At 46.3% G+C, this 20,692-nt stretch overlaps 1 protein-coding gene across 1 annotated transcript in view; it reads right to left on the bottom strand.

The window, feature by feature from the left end:
- CFAP221 (cilia and flagella associated protein 221) overlaps positions 1 to 20,692 on the bottom strand; it is a 91,507-nt gene that overhangs the window by 38,827 nt on the left and 31,988 nt on the right. The window contains exons 7-11 of the mRNA XM_081095455.1: positions 18,037 to 18,140; positions 4,854 to 5,013; positions 2,283 to 2,403; positions 2,089 to 2,200; positions 1,795 to 1,903 (exon numbers count right to left, since the gene is read on the bottom strand). Of these exons, the coding sequence (XP_080951581.1) occupies positions 1,795 to 1,903; positions 2,089 to 2,200; positions 2,283 to 2,403; positions 4,854 to 5,013; positions 18,037 to 18,140 (606 nt within the window). The remainder of the gene's footprint in view (positions 1 to 1,794; positions 1,904 to 2,088; positions 2,201 to 2,282; positions 2,404 to 4,853; positions 5,014 to 18,036; positions 18,141 to 20,692) is intronic.

Raw genomic sequence — 20,692 nt, 5'->3', positions numbered from 1 at the left:
AAAACAGAGCTAGAAAACATAAAAAGAACTAGTCAGAAATGAAGAATGCACTAATTGAAATGAAGAATACATTACAGGGAATCAACAGTAGAGTAGATGAAGCAGAAGATCAAATCAGAGATTTGGAAGACAAGGAAATAGAAAACACCCAATCAGAATAGAAAAAAAGAAAAAAGTGTCCAAAAAAGTGAGGGTAGTATTAGGAGCCTCTGTGACAACTTCAAGCGAACCAACATTTGCATCATGGGGGTGCCAGAGGAGAAGAGAGATAGGAGGAAATGTGAAAAAATAATGATGGAAAACTTTCCTAACCTGTTGAAGGCAATAGACATACATTCAATAGGAAATACAGAGAGTCCCAAACAAGATGAGCCCAAAGAGACCTGCACCAAGACACATCATAATTAAAATGCCAAAGATTAAAGATAAGGTGAGAATCTTAAAAGCAGCAAGATAAAGAGTTACCTACAAAGGAGCTCCCATAAGACTGTCAGTTGATTCCTCAACAGAAACTTTGCAGATCAGAATAGATTGGCAATAAATATTCAGAGTGATGAAAAGCAAAGTCCTACAAGCAAGATTACTCTACCCAGAAAAGCTATCACTTACAATCAAAAGACACATAAAGAGCTTCCCAGACAAGAAAAATTTAAAGGAGTTCATCACCACTTAACCAGTATTACCAGAAATGTTAAAGAGATTTATTTAAGAAGAAGGGGAAAAACATTAAAAATATGAATAATAAAATGGCAATAAATACATATCTAACAATAATTAAATCTAAAAAACAAAATAAAGAAACAAGCAGAACAGAAACAGACTTGTAAAGAACATTTTGTCAGTTGCCAGAGGGGTGGGAGGTTGGGTGAAAAAGGTGAAGGGATTAAGAAGAACAAATTGGTAGTTACAGAAAAGTCATGGGGATGTAAAGTACAAGGTAGGGAATATAGTCAATGATATTGTAATAACTATGTCTGGTGACAGATGGGTACTAGATTCATTGAGATGATCACTTAGTAAGTTATATAATGTCTCATCACTGGGTTGAACACCTGAAACTAATATAATATTGTATGTCAACTGTAATAAAAAATTATTAAAACTGCTCTTCAGTTACTTGGCATACTTCCTATTTAGCTGAGGTCACACCCTGAATATAGACATATGCTGACGTAGAAGGTATTTCCATGAGAACAAAGAGCACTCCCCGTCCCATGCAAGCAGGGTGGCTGGGTGAGGAGTGCTTAGGCAGGGGAATGGACAAGATGGCTTCTAAAAGACCTTTACTGGAGTCTTTATTTTTAGCTTAATTTAAGAGTTTCTGAAGTTTTTTTTTTTAGCTGAATCTGAACACATGGAAATGCCTGGTGTGACCTGGTAAGAAATTGTGAAAAGGGCTCCATCTTGATTGCAGGAGCACAGGCAGCAGTCTCACATCTGAGTTTTAAAACCTCCCCCAGCAGCCTCCCCCAGCCTGTACTGCTGGGCTCCCAGCAGACCCATGGGGCTCCTGGTGTGGTGGGACTGGGGGCGGCCGGGGCAGCAGCGGGCAGCAAGGAGTGTCCCTTTTCTTCATGTGCACGCTGGTTCTGCCACTGGCTGGCCACACGTAGGAAAGGGCATAGCTTGGTCACACTGATTTATTCCCAAAAGTAACTTTGCTCTGAAATAGAGGGTCCAGTGGAGGGAAAGAACCAAAATTTTCAAGAGTTATGACATTTCAGTCTCATATAAAAAAGCCATTACTCAAAACAAAGCATTGTCACTTGATACAAATAATTGCTCAATATTTACCATCTAAGGTGATTTTCAATCTCTTCGCAAGTGTCCTGTCTGACTTTCTGTTCAAAAAGTGCTTCCTTCATCTGTCTTGTTTTTGAAATCTCATTGCCTTGGTCCAAAACTGAGGACAGGAGCAGACAATGATTATACCGGTAATCAAATCAGAATCATTTGCTGAGAGGAAAACACATTTCTAAATATAAAACTCAGCGACCTAATTGGGTTTTGTTGTTATTGCGCATGAGTAGTAAATGCCACGGGCAATAATTCATTCCTATTCTGCCCAGGTGCTGCCCAGCTGGTTACCTTCTCTTAATTCTTTAATTTTCAATTTTCCTGGTTCTTGGTTTAAAACAGTTGCCACAGCAAATGGATTTGATAAATCTACTGGAAATCTCAAGTTCTGATATTCAATTTCCTGGGACCAAATCAGGAAGAAAAAGTCATTATTTTGCTTCTCTCTCACTCCTCCCATTATGGTTAACATGATGCCCACTTACCTTAACCTTTGGAGGTTTTAACTTTGCTGGCAGTCGGTGAAAATTTATCTGTGTCATTGTCTTCTCTGCAGGAACGTCTACTTTCTTAGAAAGAATATTTAATCTTTCAAATTCTTCTAATCTATAGTTTAAAACATATTAAATTAGTATATAATCAAACAACTCAAGATTCCCATTTCTATCTTCCTTCTAATAATACCATGACTTACGGTCCATTAGTTAGTAATTGAAGGTCAATTTGGTGTGCTAAAACATTGGTCTACTAAAATAAATTCAATGTCAGTATACCAAAGGATAACCATTTACATCAAAATAGTTTACCAATGGCTGTTGTTACTTACATTCACAAAGAACAAAACAAGTGGAAACATGATATGCTAAAAATTGCTCTCATCGTCTAGCATAATTTATTTTTAGGCTATTGGGTTTCATTAGCTAAATTTACTATATTAAAAAAAATCTTACATTGATTTATCTTCACAGCAAAAGAATGATTATGACCACTGTTTGTAATAAGATCTTTCAAAAGGTGATTCAAATGTTTGAGATCTTTTCTGCAACTGCAAACTGGCTTTGGCCATATGTAGATATAGTGCTGCTAACGTGACCACGGAAACTATTCGAATTATATTTAAGGAGATGTAGTAGGACTCTGTTACATTCCTAAGTGCTACCTATGGAGCATTTCTTTAAGCAAGAATACCTGAACACCTGTTTTACAGGATTACAGATTTCCTGGGTATTACAGATAGAAGTTAAGACTATGCTAACATTCATTCATTCTGTCAATGTGCATTTGCTGAGCACCTACTGAACAGGCCCAGTGCACAGCATGGGCGCCCAGGTAAGGGCATCCCGCAAGGCCCATGGCATGGGAGCACCTGTCGCTGGTGACACACACACTGATGGACATGCTGTGATGTGCAGAGATGAGGCGCTTGGTTAGGGAGAGAGCTGTGGCTCAGCCTCCACATCTCTATAGAGCCTTGGCATCACTTCTGCTGTAAATATAGGGGAGCAACAATAACAAATGAGGGTGTTAAAAAACAGTCTCCTCAAGAAATCTAACTGCTAGTGTTGACAAAAAAAATAAATGAAGGGATCTAAGATAGTGACAGAGAGTTACATTTGGCCATGCCAAATTTAGGACACGAGTAAGTCCATCACACGCCCAATAGTGAAACAAAAAGCAACCTATGAAACTTTCAGAGAACATGGATGCAGGATAATTTTCTCCTTCATGGTGAAATTTATATGTTATGTGCCATGTGGGGTGAGATGAAGGTATTGAAACATAGTCCTTGAAAACGTTGAGTGTGCAAAATGAGATATTAAACGAGTTGGGAAACCAAAAATGACAGTTTAGAAATAGTGTATATCAGCATTTCCATACAATGCTCTTGTGTAGTTAAGAACCTGTCTGTGGAAAGATATGTAAGTAAAAATCCTACTCAAGCCGAAACCGGTTTGGCTCAGTGGATAGAGCGTTGGCCTGCGGACTGAAAGGTCCCAGGTTCGATTCCGGTCAAGGGCATGTACCTGGGTTGCGGGCACATCCCCAGTGGGAGATGTGCAGGAGGCAGCTGATCGATGTTTCTCTCTCATCGATGTTTCTAACTTTCTATCTCTCTCCCTTCCTTTCTGTGAAAAATCAATAAAATATATTAAAAAAAAATCCTACTCAAGTGATGTCTTTAGGAAGAAAATCATGATATAAATACATAATAAATCATGAAGTTACACTTTTAATATGCCTTATGATGTAAATAGGTAATGTATATCTATGTGTGACAAGAAGAGGAATATCAAGCTATTTCTTTATCATTTTTGAAATATTTATAAGGATTTTCCAAAATTAGTATTTATACTGTGGCAAATTTTCCTTTTAACTTTGATAAAATCATGCATACTAGGATAAAACATAATGTTAACTAGATACATGGGGATATAAAAATACGAGCTCACGTTCAAATGAAAGCAGAACTTCAGAAAAAATTTGTAGTGATCTACAACCTAAGCCCATTTCACATCTTTCCTCTGACTTGAATGTTGATGGTGCTTTAACACAACCTCCCGCGTGGCACGTTTCCCTTTCAGCCTTACGGAGAAGTCACTGTGAGACGGGACTTCTTTCGGCTCCTCTGCTGCGGGTGTGATCAGGGTTTCCCATGGGAGTAGCAGTGGGGACTGCCCAGAGAGACACTCAATAGGTTATAATAGTGTATTGAAACTTTGAAGAGTTATGTTGTTCTGGCCTTATGGGTTAATTTCTTGAGTGAACAGTAACATATACATCTGGTCAAAAATTCAACCAGCACACCAGTAATCATCAGTGAGAGAATATTCCCCCCCCTCCCCCAAGCCCCTTTATCTCAGTCAGTGCTTCCCCTCTTGGCAGAGCAATTGGTGCTACAGCATAGAGACATTCTATGCATTACCATTATACTTTAAAGTGCATTTGAAGTAAGTTTTCGATGGCATTCTGTTAGAAGGAAGGAAAACAGAATGGAAGGGAGACTGGATTTTAAAAAGGGCTTAAGGATAAACACAAACAGTCCACGGCTGCCATACTTTAAAGCCATGTTGGGATAGCAAGTTCCGGTGAAGACACACTCGTAGGGCTGAGAGTTGAACTGGGAAATCCTCAACTGCATTCTTACTTGTGCCATCCCGTACTGAAAGGGCATAAACTTGACAGCCACGTTCACCTTCCCATTAGCTGGGATTATCCCTGAGGGAAGAAATGAGAAAAAACTGATACTTTCTCTTCTGCAAAGTCCAAAGTCCCTGTGCACACACATTCTTCCCAGGATAAGCACAAGTTTTCTATCCTCTTTACATAGTCTTTTCAATAAAAACACGTGAATTGCCTTTTGGTGTTTACATCGATTTTATTTACTAACTAGAGGCCCGGTGCATGGATTCGTGCATGGGCGGGGTCCCTTAGCCTGGCCTGCGCCCTCTCACAATCCGGGACCCCAGGGGGGATGTTGGACTGCCAGTTTCGGCCCGATCCCCACAGGCCAGGAGAGATGTAGTAGTGCCAAAGCTGCAGGTGGCCAGGGAGGAGCCTGAGCCAGGGCCGATGCTGTGCTGCTCCCGCTCATCCTGGCCCTGCTGCGCCTGCCATTGCAGCTCGGTAGCACCGCAGCTTCGCTTGCCAGCCGTGAGCCGGGCTTCTGGCTGAGCGGCGCTCCCACTGAGGGAGCACACTGACCACCAGGGGGCAGCTCCTGCGTTGAGCGTCTGCCTCCTGGTAGTCAGTGAGCCTCATAGCGACTGGTCATTCTGTTATAATGGTCACATAGGCTTTCATATATATAGATTCTTACATAATAATTATTGGATTGTGTCAGTTACATAAATACATGCATATCAATCAGTATCAGTAAATCACAGATGAACTCCCAGAACTGCTGTCTTTGAACTAATTACCAGATGTCAATGTGAATGCTGTGAGCAACAAAGAAAAGCTCGGAACACACATGAACGTTTTTGTCCACATAATGAAACTCCCTATATTGTTGTGTAATTGGATTCTTCACTTTAAAACTTTCACGATGGACAGCTGTTCTCCTCCAAGTCAAATATCCCACCATCTCTTAGTCCCCCCTGTGCCTCTGTGGCCATCAGGGATAGAACACAGCAAGTGCTTAACACACATAGAAGGAAAAATGAAAGGGAGGGCGGGGAGGGGGCGGAGGGGAGGGTCGGCGTGTTCCGTGTGAGACGGGCCAATGATCGGCCTCCACTGAAGGCTCTCCCGTTTGCTTTCCAAATGATCCCCCCCCCCCCCACCCCGCGCCTCGGTCTCTCCTGCCCCTGCAGGGCCTTGCACATTCTCTCATAAACTCTTGGCGCCCCTCCCTCCCGTTTCACTCTCCTCTGAACCTTGCACCCCCCTGACCCCCGCCCGCCCCCCCCCCGCCCCCCCCCCCCCCGTGCTCTCTATGCTTAACCACATGGACACCCCACGCTGCCAGCTAAGCATTCCTGGAGCACTCACTGTATGCCAGGCGCTCAAGAAATAGCACTCAAGAAATAGCAACAAACAAAACAAAGTTTACCCCTCTACCGTCTACCTCCCCCTGGATCTGAGTGTAAATTTTACAAAAGCAGGCGCCTCCTCATAACTGTGTTCCGACCCAATGAATACTTGCTGAATGAGTAAATGAATCCAAACTTCAACGCCAATTACACGAAACTCCTCCTGACTCTCTGTCCAGGAGAGGGAACCCCCTCTCAGCTCTGTCAGCCCTACAGGACTCCAGTACTGCCTGAACGGTTGCCTTTCAGAGCTTACAAGCTCCTAACTAGGTTGCAAGCCCCCAAGGCAGACAACAGGCCCAAAACTCTTTTATCTTCATGGATCCCAAGCCCAGTGCTTCAGAAATAGGTATTTGTAAATTTCCTGAGGGCAGAAATGAAAATCTGTAAGTAGCAGGCACTAGTGATTCAAGAGACCGCGGAGGGAAGAGGTAATCAGAAGCGCTCGCTCTGTCCGTCAGCCTATCAGCCGAGAAAGGCCATGATGCCCGGCAGGTCAGTGCCTCGGCCACCCACTTGACCAGAAAACACACCTGTTTGACCTGCAATTCACTGGGGACTTTAAACTAAGAACATTCTGGTGCTTCTGCTCCAGCTCGTTAACTTAAAAAATAAGGACAAGCTCTGGAGCAAGGATTAATGTTTGCCTTGACCTGGCTGATTTATGTTTAAGTGCTCCCAGCCCAGCTCGAATACATAAAGCACACTGGGGCTGTCACCTAGGCAACCGGAGTACACACGGCCTTTCCCATCAACAGGGACACCAGGTAACACAGCTCTGTTAACAGAACTGGGTCGTAGCCCATTGACAAATGTTAACAGCTACAAAGGTGTGACAAGCGCTCTAGCTTATTGCTTGGCAAAAATGAATGGTGGGAGAAATGAGAGAATGTTGCATGTTTTAAAAGTGAGAAGAGCGCCCCAAAATTTACTACTTCATTTAAAACCTCCCCAAACCATGATTCTGTGGCTTCCATTCAAGTCAGATCATTACCCTTAACACAACCAGGGATAATGGTAAGTCCAGGGCAGGGAGGGTGATGAGGCAGAGAAAAGGCTAAGGAAACCCCAGTTTATCAATAAAAGAGTATTATGAAGAAAATGTAACAACACTTAGAAATTATAAATGAAGTCACCAGAAAATACCACTATATATTTGCCTTGATTACAATTACGTAAAACAGGCATAAATATTGGCAGTTACTAAAAGAAAAGGGAAAGTAAAAAGTACATTATTTGTTAGGGCATAGGCCCAGGATGGGGATTATTTTTTAAAAAATTATTTTCTTACGTGTCCATATAGTGTTATTACAATGTCGTTATAATTTTTAAGTAACATTTTTCTTCGAAGAGCTCAGGAAGTATAGACCATTCTCCCACTTGCGTGGAGTGTCAGCAGGTATTAGCCTTAATCTTCCAAATTTAGGCTTTCGCTAGCTATGATTTGGGGGCAAACTTCTTTATTTTTTTTTTTAAATATATTTTATTGATTTTTTTTTACAGAGAGGAAGGGAGAGAGATAGAGAGTTAGAAACATCGATGAGAGAGAAACATCGATCAGCTGCCTCCTGCACACCCCCCACTGGGGATGTGCCCGCAACCCAGGTACATGCCCTTGACCGGAATCGAACCGGGGACCTTTCAGTCCGCAGGCCGACGCTCTATCCACTGAGCCAAACCGGTTTCGGCTGGGGGCAAACTTCTTAACCTCGCCAAGCCCCAGCTGGGAATTTAATAGCTAATACTTTAGAAACTGTCCATGAACAAGCTGTTGACAATTCTACCAGCTGTTTGACTCACTGGGTTACAGAAGGGAGGGCTGCAAGGTGCTCCTTCCACCTGACTCACACGCCTCCCTGGCACAATCGCAGGCCATCACTGCTGCCCAGAGCGTGTGGACAAGGAAAGGCCAGAGCCCATACAGACCTGGACTCACACCCTTGTTCGGCCTTCTATGAACCCTGTGACTTGGTGTGGTTACTTTACCTGAGCCTCATTTTTCTCATCTGTAAAATGGGGTGAGGAGAAAAGAATGCACAGGGTCTGTGATAATGCCTGGCACACGGTGTGTGTCCTGTCAATGTGCTCTCCTGATGTCTGAGCCAAATGAGCAAGTTGTAACTTCTTGTGTAAGAAATGATCATTGAAATATCAAGAAGAGCCCAGCCGGTGTGGCTCAGTGGTTGAGTGCCGACCTATGAACCAGGAGGTTACGGTTCGATTCCCAGTCAGGGCACATGCCCAGGTTGTAGGCTCCATCCCCAGTGTGGGGCGTGCACGAGGCAGCGATCAATGATTCTCTCTCATCACTGACATTTCTATTTCTCTCTCTCCCTCTCCCTTCCTCTCTGAAATTAATAAAAATACACTTTAAAAAAAAAGTCAAGAATAGGAAATGCTTCTTGGAAAAACGTATCCTCATTTTAATCTTTCATCCCTTCTCCCTCCAGCCAGCGCTGGTGACTGGAACCAGGGATACGTAGTATTGAAATCTTCCCTTCCTCCCCGTCCACCAAACATCCAGAACACAGCCCTGGGAGCAGGCTGAGAGACGGGCTCTGCCGCTCGGGTGGGCAGCCGAGGAGCAGCCTGAGGAGAAGGTGCTGGAAAACTCAGCCGGTCAGCAGGTCACTGACGCCGGGCCCACAACCACTGCGGGGAGCAGTGCGTGCAGCACACGTGTCCTGCCTGCCACTGTGCCGGGCAGCGTGCCCAGCGCCACCTGGGAGGGCTGGGTGACCGCACAGGAGTGCTTATTGCTGAACTCAAGGAGCTGCTGGCAGCGTAGTGAAGAGCCCCCGCATCGCCCACTGCGCAAACTAAACCAGGAGCCCCCTGCTGACCCTGCCAGCTCGTCCGCCCTTCAGCCTGTCCACTCCACCACCACCCCGCCCATCTCCATGGCAGCACCCACCCAGGCCCACCTCAGCCGCCTTCCCCAGGGACTGTCTGCTGCTCCAACACACTCTCCCCCAAGTGAGGTCATGCCACCACCTGCTTAGCAGCCTCCAATGGACTCACACCCAGCTGAGAACCAAACCCTAACTCCTACCGACTGAGTCCCCATCACCCTCTCCAGTTTGGTCTCATGGCCTCCTGCCCTTGCTCACACCTTCCAGACACGCTGGGCTTCCCTCTTTCCCACCAACATGGCCATGCGAGCCTCTCCTGGCCTTGCTGCCTTCGCGCTGACGGCTCCCTCTGCCTGAAATCCTCCTCCCCGGCTCCGCTCCGGCCTGACCTCACTCCGTCAGGTCGAAGCTGACACTCCTTCTCAGACACCTTCCTGACCGCCTGGGTGAGAGCCGTGAGCTGATCCCATCACCAGGTTTTATTTTTCTTCCCAATCATTTCTCCTCTGGGCAATGCCATTCTTGGGGTGCTGGTCTCTCTTCCCCACTAGAATGCCAGCCCCAGCAGAGTGGGGTGTCTGTCTTGTTCCCTTGGCACCTCAGCTCCTGTCACAGTGCCTGATGCTGGGCAGGTGCTGAGGACCGGGCTCTGAGCGAAGGCCTGGAGAGGAAGTGGGAGGATGCGAACCCTGCAGAAACAACCCCAGCAGCACTTCTGGTGAACAAGGAAGAAAAGAAGCTACTTAAACTTGACTACCATCCCGTCACACTCACCAAAACAACAAGGGGAAAAGTGCCAAATGAAAGAGAAGAGAGATCTATTAAGCAAGGGGATGCCCACAACCGCAAAGCACAGCAGAGCAGCACGCCTGCCGGCTACTGTCACTGAGGCACATGGCACCTGAGAGCTCGGGGGGCAGCAGATTTCCCCTCAAGTGAGAGTCACAGCCCTGAAAACACATCCAACTCCCCTTTGCTTAACGTGACAAAATGTGGGAGTGTGGCTGGGCCCTGGAGAAGTGGGGATCATGACAAAGACCCAACCCCAACAGCTCAGACAGCAGGGAGGGGAGCGGATGCAGTCACCGGCTACCCGGCAACTTCTAGCATCTTGAGACCCCAGGCCCACTCCAGAAGGCGGCTGGAGGAGACGGGGAGGCGCGCAGAGAGTGAGCGACCACAGAATTGCCATTGCTCACGGGACAGATGCTGTTGTAGACTCTCCTACCACTCACCCGGCCCAGGTGGGCACCGGGCAGTTGTGGGAGACATTCTCCCAGGGAGCTTGGAGTGTGGTGCCAGATGCCCTGGGTGCCAATCCCAGCTCCACCCCTGGGAAACTTCCCTAACACTCTCTGCTGCCAATTCCTTATCTGGAAGGTGGGCATTCTCACGGAATCAACTCCCAAGAGTTGTTGGGGGTATTGAGTGCGTTTACGTTCAGAGTGGAGTCTGCCACGTGTGTAGACATTCGCTATTGTTTCTGTTATTATTACTGTTATTATTACCATCATCCCTTCTCCCACCTCATTCCTCTGCCTTTTCTACCAGCCAAGTTGCCCTTCAAGATGACAGACAGCAGAGAGACCTCAAACATGCTGGCACTCCAGGAGTGCAGCACCCAGACATGCCAGCACTCCAGGAGTGCAGCGCCCAGGGACCTCGGTTAGCAAGCCACTAGACGAGAAAACCCAAATGCCAGAAAAAGAACTGAAACACAGACATGGAGAAAACAGGGAGCAAAGAATGGAGGTGAAACCCTAGTTCCATTCATTTGTTCATTTAATCCTCATGAGAGGGTATGTTTTTTTATTGCCTTTTAGAGAGAGGAAGGGAGAGAGAGGTTTATTGTTTGCCTCCCATATGTGCCCCAAACAGGGATCCAACCTAGGTATGTGCTCTGACCTGGAATGAACCCGCAACCTTTTGGTGTAAGGGATGATGCTCCAACCCACTGAGTCCACTGGCCAGGGCTCCTAGTTCCATTGAAATAGAAACGAAGTAACTGAGGCACTTACGGCCATTAGTCAGAATACAAATGCTACAGAACTGGATGGCATAGCCAACCAGAATTGGGAGCTGTAAGGAGGGGAGGGGAGAGTGTACGGGTGCGAACTCCCCCTCGTCCACAGCCAAGACGTTGGCTGAAGTTGAAGCCCGCAATTGAAATAGAAAGTGGCTCTGACCTCTTCATGTTTTATAATCTTTCTTACTTGTAGTCATACATTTTAGGAATGAATATCACTTATACCAAGGAAGTTCATCAATTCCTTCGGTTTCATCTGCTTTTCTTCAATCAATATCAAATGACAAAATCAGTATTTTTATGTACAACTAGAGGCCTGATGCACGAAATTCGTGCAAGAGTAGGCCTCCTCCCCCCGCCCCCCTCACCCCATGCTGGCACCAGCTTCCCTCTGGCACCCGGGACCTGGGCTTCCCTCGCAGCCCCGGCTTCATCCTGAAGGATGTCTGGTCTAATTAGCACATTACGCTTTTATTATTGTGGATAGGTCCTGCTTTTTTACTATTGTTACCTGTCTCTGTATCACTGTCTGTGCGCAGTTCCCCTCCATTTCTGCTCGTTGCACAGAAGCATGGACCGTGTAACAGTCCCCAACAGATGCCAACGATGGCTTTTTCTGGGGTGGCGATATTATGGGTAATATTTTTCAAATTGGATTTTGTACTTCTTTGCAGTTTTGTGATTTTTTTATAACAAACACATTTCCTTTCTATGAGGCCACGTTTAAAGAAACATATTTATATGTGTTGAGCCCAATATTCCCACACTTACTTACACCCCGAGCCTCTTTTTCCCTCTGTTGGCACCATTGCCCTCACCAGTCAGCTCTGTGGGGCCCACGGAAGGGCCTGCTCCCCAGTAGAGACAGGCTGCCATTCTGGGCAGGACCCAGGCTGGGCCAAAAACTGCCTCACCTCTCCCCGAACCCAGTGGCACTGGCATTTCAGAATGGAGGGTACAGAGTTTGGTCAGGGCACAGGCATCGTTCCCTGGGTGAAGTTCACTGACCGCCACGGTAGTCAACTGCGTGTACCCAGCCCAAATCGACATGTCATCTTGAACAGGTGATACCAAGGGCCCTTGAAGGCAAGAAGAATACATAAGCTTGGTTGAGAGCTACTATTAATTTCTCTAACTTTTCTTTCACAAAATACAAGTTTCCTAAGCTCTAGTCTGTGCTACATTCTATTTGGCCCCCTCTCCTACTTCACGGCCTCCTGGTGCCATTCCTCTTCCAGCTTAGGGTGGCCCCAAAGGCTTAAGTCTGCAGTCCGGCCAGCTGGCCTCCCAGCACCTCAAGTGTCCTCAGCTGTGGAAGGTGCTGACAATGGGCCCTCCTCACAGGGCGGGGGGTGAAACGAGGCAGTGCGTGTAATGAGGTGCCCGGCATGTGGCTAACAGTTAGTCGGCGGGAGCGAGTGCTAACATCGTGCCAGCGGCTGCGTGCAGGCACTGCCGCCCCCAGGGCGTACTGCGCGCCTAGCGAAATGTAGCCTCGCCGCCGAAGGGACAGGGCTGCTCCGGAGTCTGTGCCTCAAGAGCCACCACTTGCTTATCTGGCTTCCCCGCTTTCTTCAGCACGCCACCATCGACCAGTTCAATAAGGGACACAGGGAACGCGTCTGCATTTATATATTAACTGTCCCCAGCGGTTCTCCCTCACCATTAGGTTTGGTGCTGGAGAAAGTCATGAAAAAGTCTGATCTCCTGATTCCACTTCTCCTGAGCATTCTTTTCCATCCTTGCGTGTGGCCTGGCTAGTCTTCCGCTTGCTGAACTGGGAGATTGTCAGAAGCGCTTTGCTGGTGTATCTCACTCAGCTGTGTCACTTGCCAAAGATACCACTGCGTCTCCATCCCTCTGTGTAGCCCTGCAGTCAGCAAATATTTCCTGGGATGACGCTATTCTCGATCGTCCTGACCACCAGTAAGAAACACTTTACGGAGCCTCCTGTTGTCTGGAGATCCCAAGGTCTTGCCCTCCCCTTGGCAATCCTTGTCCGTTCGCCCATCACAGGCGTGTGGTGAGGCAGGGAGGAGCAGCGGGGTGACCTTTCCTATTCCCATTCCTGTCGGGAAGGAGTGGCTTTTCCCGTGGACGCCCTACGGCTTCCGGACCCCGCAGGTGAGGCTTGTTACGCGATAAGATAGGTTAGTCAAGGGGTTTTTGGAGAAAAAAAGAGGCAAACAGGGTGTGACACTCACTTCCTTTTGAAAGCTAAGTGCTGGGAGGTGGGCAGCGCATGGCAGCTATTGTAGGAGCATGAATGGGTTCGACAGAGAGGCTGTGGCTGGACTAGGGGCTGAGTCCAAAAGGGCCGCCCAAGTCAGGAGGCCCCCGGGGGACCTGGCCTCTTCAGCAAGGTGCAGTGCTTACGGTGTCCTCCTTGTGCTGATCCCGGGGGAGGGGTTTGCTCTTCGCTGGATGTGCTGCCTGCTGAATTGGTGGCCCCGGGCTGTGGGTAATGCCTATAACCAAAAAGTAGCCTGAGGCCAAAGTGAGAGCAAAGGCTCTGGGATTATGTCCAAATCCATACAAAGTTATAAAAATGTACATTTTGAAATTAGGAAACTATTTGTAAATGCCTGATGTGTTCATCATAGTTGAAAAAGAAAAGAGAATGAAAGTATTGAAATAAGAACACTGGGCAATATAGCCCCAGGAACTCTTGCTAAACTAGCCATTTTTATGCTACATTACCATTTATGTGAATTGGATTCGTTCTCCCTGAGTGTGTGACACCAGGTGGATGTCCAAGAGCTCACAGTAGTCAAAAGTAAACAAGTGTAACACAGTTCTGTGGAATGTGGCTGGTCTCCAACAGTAATAAGATCTTGACCAAACTCATGTATTGCTGGCTCTTCCAAAATTATCAACAGTGTCTTGCTGTTTTAATTGTGTATGATTTCTTGTCAACAGTACAAGGCAGGTCACAGAATCCTTTACTCATGTCCCCCAAGCTCAGGGAAATCTGGGCGCCACCATTAGACCCAACTCCTGGCAGTGCAGTCGTCATGCATGAGGATGGTCGGATGGCCAGCTGAGTTGAAGTTAAGGGCGCTATGTCAGGTTCAGATCTTGTAAGGGGGATTAGCTTTACTCAAATGTTGGCACTGGGCAAGGCTGAGCACAAAATGCCTGGGAGGCATGGATGTTGGGTGCTTCCAGTTCCCAGAGACAAAGTTGCTTTATAACATAATGGGCCAATGGGCAGCTCCACAGGCCTTCAGGCAATCAGTTGAAGGCGAAGAAGTATCTGAAACAGTGTGTACAAAATACTCCTGCTCACTGTGTAAAATCAGCCTATAGTTCCTAGTCTACCTGTGAAATGGAGGTAAGATGACTTACTGGCCGAAAAAGTGACCCTGGACTGTCCAACTGCAAGGCCTATGGGTCAAGCTAGATGCCTGACAAGCCCGGAAAGCCCAAAGCTCCCGTGGGCTACGTGCCGCCCAAACTGCATTCACTGTCCACGCAGCCAAAAGGTTTCACTGCAGGTGAATAAAAGCCATCACTGAATTCTACAGCCTCAAAAGAATAACAGCCAAGATGTATCGCTACACCAACAAAGTGGGAAACCAAAGCAAGAAAATGCCGAGACCAGTGGAGCAGAGTGATGGGCGAAGCCTCAAAAAAAAAAAAAAAAAAAAAAAAGCTACCCAGGAGGCTCAGTGGTCAGCCTAGGAGACCAGCTTGTAAAGCCAGGTCAGCAGCACCATCCACATGAAGCAGATCATTTAAAACCACAGAGGCGGGGTTCCCCAAGTTCAAGGGCGCGGGCTTGCCCTTGTTCCTTCACCCATCCATTCATTCATTCACTCATCACTCACGTCTTCTCCTGCACCACACTCTCCTGATTCCCTCCCTGGTCTCTGCCCCGGACCCACTTCCCTTTGCTGTCCTCGGAGTGCCTGTGTCCAGGGCTCGGGCCTCAGTCTACTCAATCCCTGGGTGACCTCATGGCCAGTCCCACAGCCCGACGACCCGTCAATATTCAGGCGGTGCCAACATTTATGTCCCTAGTTCTCATCTCTCTTTCGACTCCAAACTGGTATATTCAATTTAATTTACTTAAAGGAGGAATTTAAAAGACAAGCAACCAACAAAGCACCAGAGCAACCACAAAAGCTTATCAGATGGAGAAGGAAATGTGCGCAGGTATCACCCTTGGTCTGAATTGTGTGGCTGTGCAGTGCGCAACCTGAGCGCCTGTGGCAAGGCCTGCGTGGTGTTTTAGTGTTTCACGTACAGTTGTTATTCATAGGTGCGAGCACTGTCTCTGTTTATGGACACAGCCACAGGTGTTTAATAGGTTGTGCTTCAAAACCCTTTTGGTAAACTAATATTCTGTGTCTTGGGAATTATTTTTTTTTTAAAGAATGACTTGGCCATAAGATTCTCTAGCTTTCTCCCAAATTCTCCCTTCCTTTTTGTTGCCCCTGCCACCAGTCTAGTTCAGACTCTCGAGGCCTAAATGATTTCATTCCCAGCACCATGATCTCCGGCTCCCCTGCCTGCCCACACTTCGGTCACACCTTCTCACTGCAGCTCCACTGGCCTTCCTCAAAGTCGTTCCCATCAAGACTGCCCAGAAAGCTCAGCGGTTCCCTTCTGCCTGTGGAACTTAATGGAATTATAGACCACCAGGCCGGGCAGGCTGAGCCCGGGGCTGCTGAGCCCAGGTCATCCTGGGCATCGCAGTGTTGGACACTTTGGGGCACTGACCGAGTTGAAGCCCCCATCGGAGGTTTGACTGCCCTCTGCTGCATTCCCACCAGTCTCCAGTGATGGCTAAGCAGTGAGATCATCTTTGAGCCTCTAGATGATGCACTGGTTCTAGCTCTTCCCTCTGGAGTCTCAGGGCACAAGCCCATTCCTGTCCTCTCCACGGCGACTCTCAAGACTGACACAGCTAACCTGCCTCCAGTGCCCTTTCTCTTTTCCAGGCTTGTCATCCCCATGCCTTCCCTGACCCGAGGTCCTTTCACCAGGACTCAGCGACCTGCTTTAGAATGTGGCTCTCAGGGACAACCCCTAGGTTCAGTGTGGTCTGACGGGCCACTGTGGGCGGGAGTACCCTCTCTTTCTTGCTACAATCTCTACCTCTCTGAGTAGAGTCCAGACTAAGATCACAGGAGCTATTTTATTTGACCGACACACCTCGTGGGTGAAATTTTTATGACCTCTCCAGAGTGAAGGTGAAATTCAGTTTGTGCATATGAGGCAGTGCACGCACACACTTTGTAACCAGACTGAGTGGGTCCAAATCTCACCTCTGCCACTGACTACTGAGTGTCCTTGGACAAGTTACTTAACCTCTCTGTGCCTCATCTCTATGTCTATAAAATAGAAATAATAATGGTAGATCTTATGTGGTTCTGGTACAGATTGAATGTATGTATATAATGTATCTCTGTCTATATGTATAGCCTAGAATAGAAGAGTGCCTCACTAGGTGTTATTATTATTGTTCTACCAAAAGGCCGATTGTGAGAACATCAACTGTAGTAAAAGCAGAAATATTACCTTGCTTAGTTTATTTTTTGTAACCATTTATTTTTATCTTCTTTTTAAAGTTTAAAAATAACAAAATTCTTCTCTCTGTAAAGAGAATCAAGCCGTTTTCTGCAATATAAATAGTGGCTACAGTGTATTGCAAAAATCTCAGAATGGCTCCTGGTTCTCTAGGAAATAATCAAGTTACATTTTATAATATAGAAGTGATTCAAAGTTTCTGCTTTGAACCCTCATTTTGGACAAAATATGCACTTGCAAAGATGAAAGGGCAGGAAACAAATGGACAACTCCCCTGACATTTAAAAACAGCCTCCAGTGCTCACAGCGGACCACTGTGGACAGCTATTTACATCCCAAACCCAGACACCACATGCCGGGAGCTGGGGCGCAGCACCCACTTCAGGGGGGATTTCTCTCCCAAAGGCCCTGAGCTGCACGGGGACCCAGGTCCTTGGGGCATGCAGAGACGGACTGTCCACATTCATCAGAACCTCACTAAGACTCGGAGGCTTGGGGGAAATAATACTCTCATTTTATTTGACATTGAATTGAAAGATGAATATAAGGTACCAAGAGGCAAAATTAGAATTACAGTCAATTCAAGTTTTGATCTTGGAAAAAAAATGTACCTGGGCATTATTTTAAATTATCTGCATGACACAAATGATCCTAAGTGTTTTTATCTCCAAGTGTCTATTTCCAATTTACACTGTGCCAGATATGTAAAAGCTGTCACCGTTAGGCATTTGAAAATATCATATCTGCCGGAAACCAATTCCAGCATGTTCAGCAGGGCTGAATCATCTGGAGTGGCAATGGCATTTCCCCAAACCTGAAAAGGGATGATTGTTGGCTGCCAGACAGCTAAAAAGGCATCTTAATCTACATGTCATTGCCTCCTACTGGCCAAATACCCGAATAGCCATAGGCTAATTCCCCCATTCTGACAATGCTTGTGTATACCCTTTGAAGTGTTTATCTCTGCCTCGCCTCAGGACAAATTGTGTTAATAAAAAGCATGGGGCCCTGGGACGAGGAGACCTGAGACCTTAGAACTTAGAACTTAGCTCCTTCAGCTAGGCTCCTCTGACGCCCAAATGCCTTTCAAAATTATGCTTCATCTCTGGACTCCTATTTAATCTACACACAGCCTTCTCCAGATTGCTGAACCCTTCTAGATGCTGGGACAAGAACCCCGGCACATATCCCAGTGTGGTTTATTCTCTTTTGTAACTTGAGACCTACTCTCCAAATTCTCTTTGGTCTAAGAACTCTAAGGAAATTGGAAACTTGAAAATTTGCCTCTCCTTACCTGACGTTGGCTCAATAGTAAAGGCCGGATGAGACTGAATCACAGCAACACGGAACTCAAAATCTACAGGGCAGCTGCACTGCAGAGGAATAATGTATCTTTTGCTGCAAAAAAAAAGAAAAATAGAAAATATCAGCAATCTTGGCAGTTCCCCTCCGCCTACGGAACTGAATAGAATTACAGGCCACCAGGCAGGGTGGACTAGTACAGTTGTGCTAGGGGCAGGGGCCTGACAAAAAAAAAGAATTACTGAGTAGACTGAGGGACAGGGACCATGGGAAAGAAAAATGGCTAATTACCTCACCAGAAAAGCAATGCGTTATGATTGAACCCAGGCAGATGTGACCCTGCTTGTAAATTTTATGTAAACTTTTTACCCTGCCAGTACCAGGAACGGCTAATGAACCGCTTTGCAGTTTGTTTTTTCTTTTTTTTTTAAAAAAATATACTTTGCAGTGTTGCAGATAAAAGGTCTTGCTGTACTCTTGGTCTGCACTGCAAGCTGTGGGCTCTTATGGGAAGGACACGGCTAGCAGTCAGCTGGTCAGCTTAATAAAGGCTCTTAAAATTTAAATTCTGAGTCAGTGGTCTATCTCGCTGAGCTAACCCATAACACAGTGATCTCCAAACTCCACTCTGAGATGTCTACATCAGAATGACTGGGGGGGGGGGGGGGGGAATGAGGCACAGAGGGGTTAGGTAACTTGTCCAAGGACCTCAGTAGTAGGTGGCGGAGGTGAGATTTGGACCCACAGAGTGGACGCATGCACTGCCTTCTTCTACAGGACACCAGACCCTTCCCAAGCGGCTCAGCACAAGTGACCCTGGGCATTGCAGTGTCAACATATAGCTAGCTCTTTGGTTGCAAAGAATAGAGACTCAATGTATAAGAAACAACTACAACAATGACAACAGTCAACGCCAGAACAATAATTCCTGGGTGCCAGCCTGCTCCACATTTCCCAGACAGCAACGGTTCTAATCCTGTGTGGTAGTACTATGATCTCCCCACTTACAGATGAGGAAACAGGCACAAAAGAGAATAAATGTCCTGCTCACGGTGACACGGCTACAGGAGGCAACCAATCACTGTGTTTCTCTCACATCGATACTTCTCCCTGTCTTTCCCTCTCTCTTCTACTCTCTCTAAGAATCAATAGAAAAACATCTTCAGATGAAGATTAAAAAAAAAAATTAAGAGAATGATTCCCTATTTTGAATAAAACCCAACCCAAACCTTTAAAATACTAGACTTATGGGCCTGGCCAGGTGGCTCAGTTGGTTGGAGCGTCATCCTGTACGCCAAAAGGTTGCGGGTTTGATGCCCAGTCAGGGCACATGCCTAGATTTCAGGTTTCATCCCTGAAATGGGCGTATACAAGGAGACAACTGATCAATGTTTCTCTCTCACATTGGTGTCTCTCTCCCTCTCCCCTCCTCTCTCAAAAATCAATAAACATATCTTCGGGTGAGGATTTAAACACAAACAAAAAACAAAATTAAACTTATGTTATGATCATGTACACATTTTGTGCCCATTAGAAGAGGGCATAGATTTGCCTTATAGTAAGCAAATATTATAAAATAATTTAATATAAATTCAAATTTCTTTCTTGTCCCTTCCCTAAATAAATGCTAGCAGAGGGCCAGACATCCCTTTAGTTGCTAGTTAATTATATAGCACCAGGCGGTGCTCAACCAACTGAGCCACCCTGCTGGGCTGCTTATCTTATTTTCTCTGGAGATTGGAAAGGAATGAAAGGAATGGGTTCAGGAAAAGGTACAAGTGACCAGGGATACACTCTGTCACTTGTGGAGATACTATATACCCTATTTATATATTTCAAAAATTGTGGCAAAATGTACATAAAAGGTTTACCATTTTAACCATTTTTAAGCGGCATTAAGCAGATTCACATTGTTTTTTGCAACCATCGCCACCATCCATCCACAGGACTTTTACCACCTTGTAAAACTGAAACTCTGTTCCCATTAAACAATAACTTTCCATCCCCCGCTCCCTCCGGGACCTGGCAACCAGCCTTGAATTTGACGGCCCTAGGTAGCTCACATCAGTGGAATGATACAGTATAAAATACCTTTTACAGCTACCTCCACTTAAAAATATGTGTTAATATGAATAATACATTTAATAGAAAATAACACCTTACAACTGACCAAAGTTGCAGATGATGTGGGGTGAGGTGTGGAACCAGGGGCGGCTCATTGGAGACAGCAGGGCCCGCGGCCAGAGAGCAGGGAGGTCTGGCCTTGGGGGGAAGGAGGGGACAAGCCTCCTGCAGACGGATTTCACTTTGTTGAGGAAAACATAGCATTTATTCAGAGACGATAAGAATACACCAGAACCACTGGTAGCTTTGGCACCTTTATAGCCGAGGTCGGAGGAACCTCGTGCTAACTGCGTTCAATCAGACTTCCTTGAGGCGGAATGACCTGTCATGACATTTGGCCTGAAACAGCCCGCAGGCAGCTGCCAGCCTGCAGGTCCCTGTGGCCAACCCACCAGCAAGTATCAGAACAGAAAGGTCACCTGGCAGTGGAATAGGAAACACATTTTTAAAGCAAAGCAGCTTAAACTCAAATACTTTGGGGTGTAAAATTGTAGTATATACGACTTCTTATTGAGAAAATGTGG

This window comes from Myotis nattereri (genome assembly GCF_964212035.1).
Source record: "Myotis nattereri genome assembly, chromosome: 7".
In the NCBI taxonomy this organism is placed as follows: Eukaryota; Metazoa; Chordata; class Mammalia; order Chiroptera; family Vespertilionidae; genus Myotis; species Myotis nattereri.
Note: the sequence above shows the minus strand (reverse complement) of the source record. Positions and strands in the feature narration are given on the sequence as shown.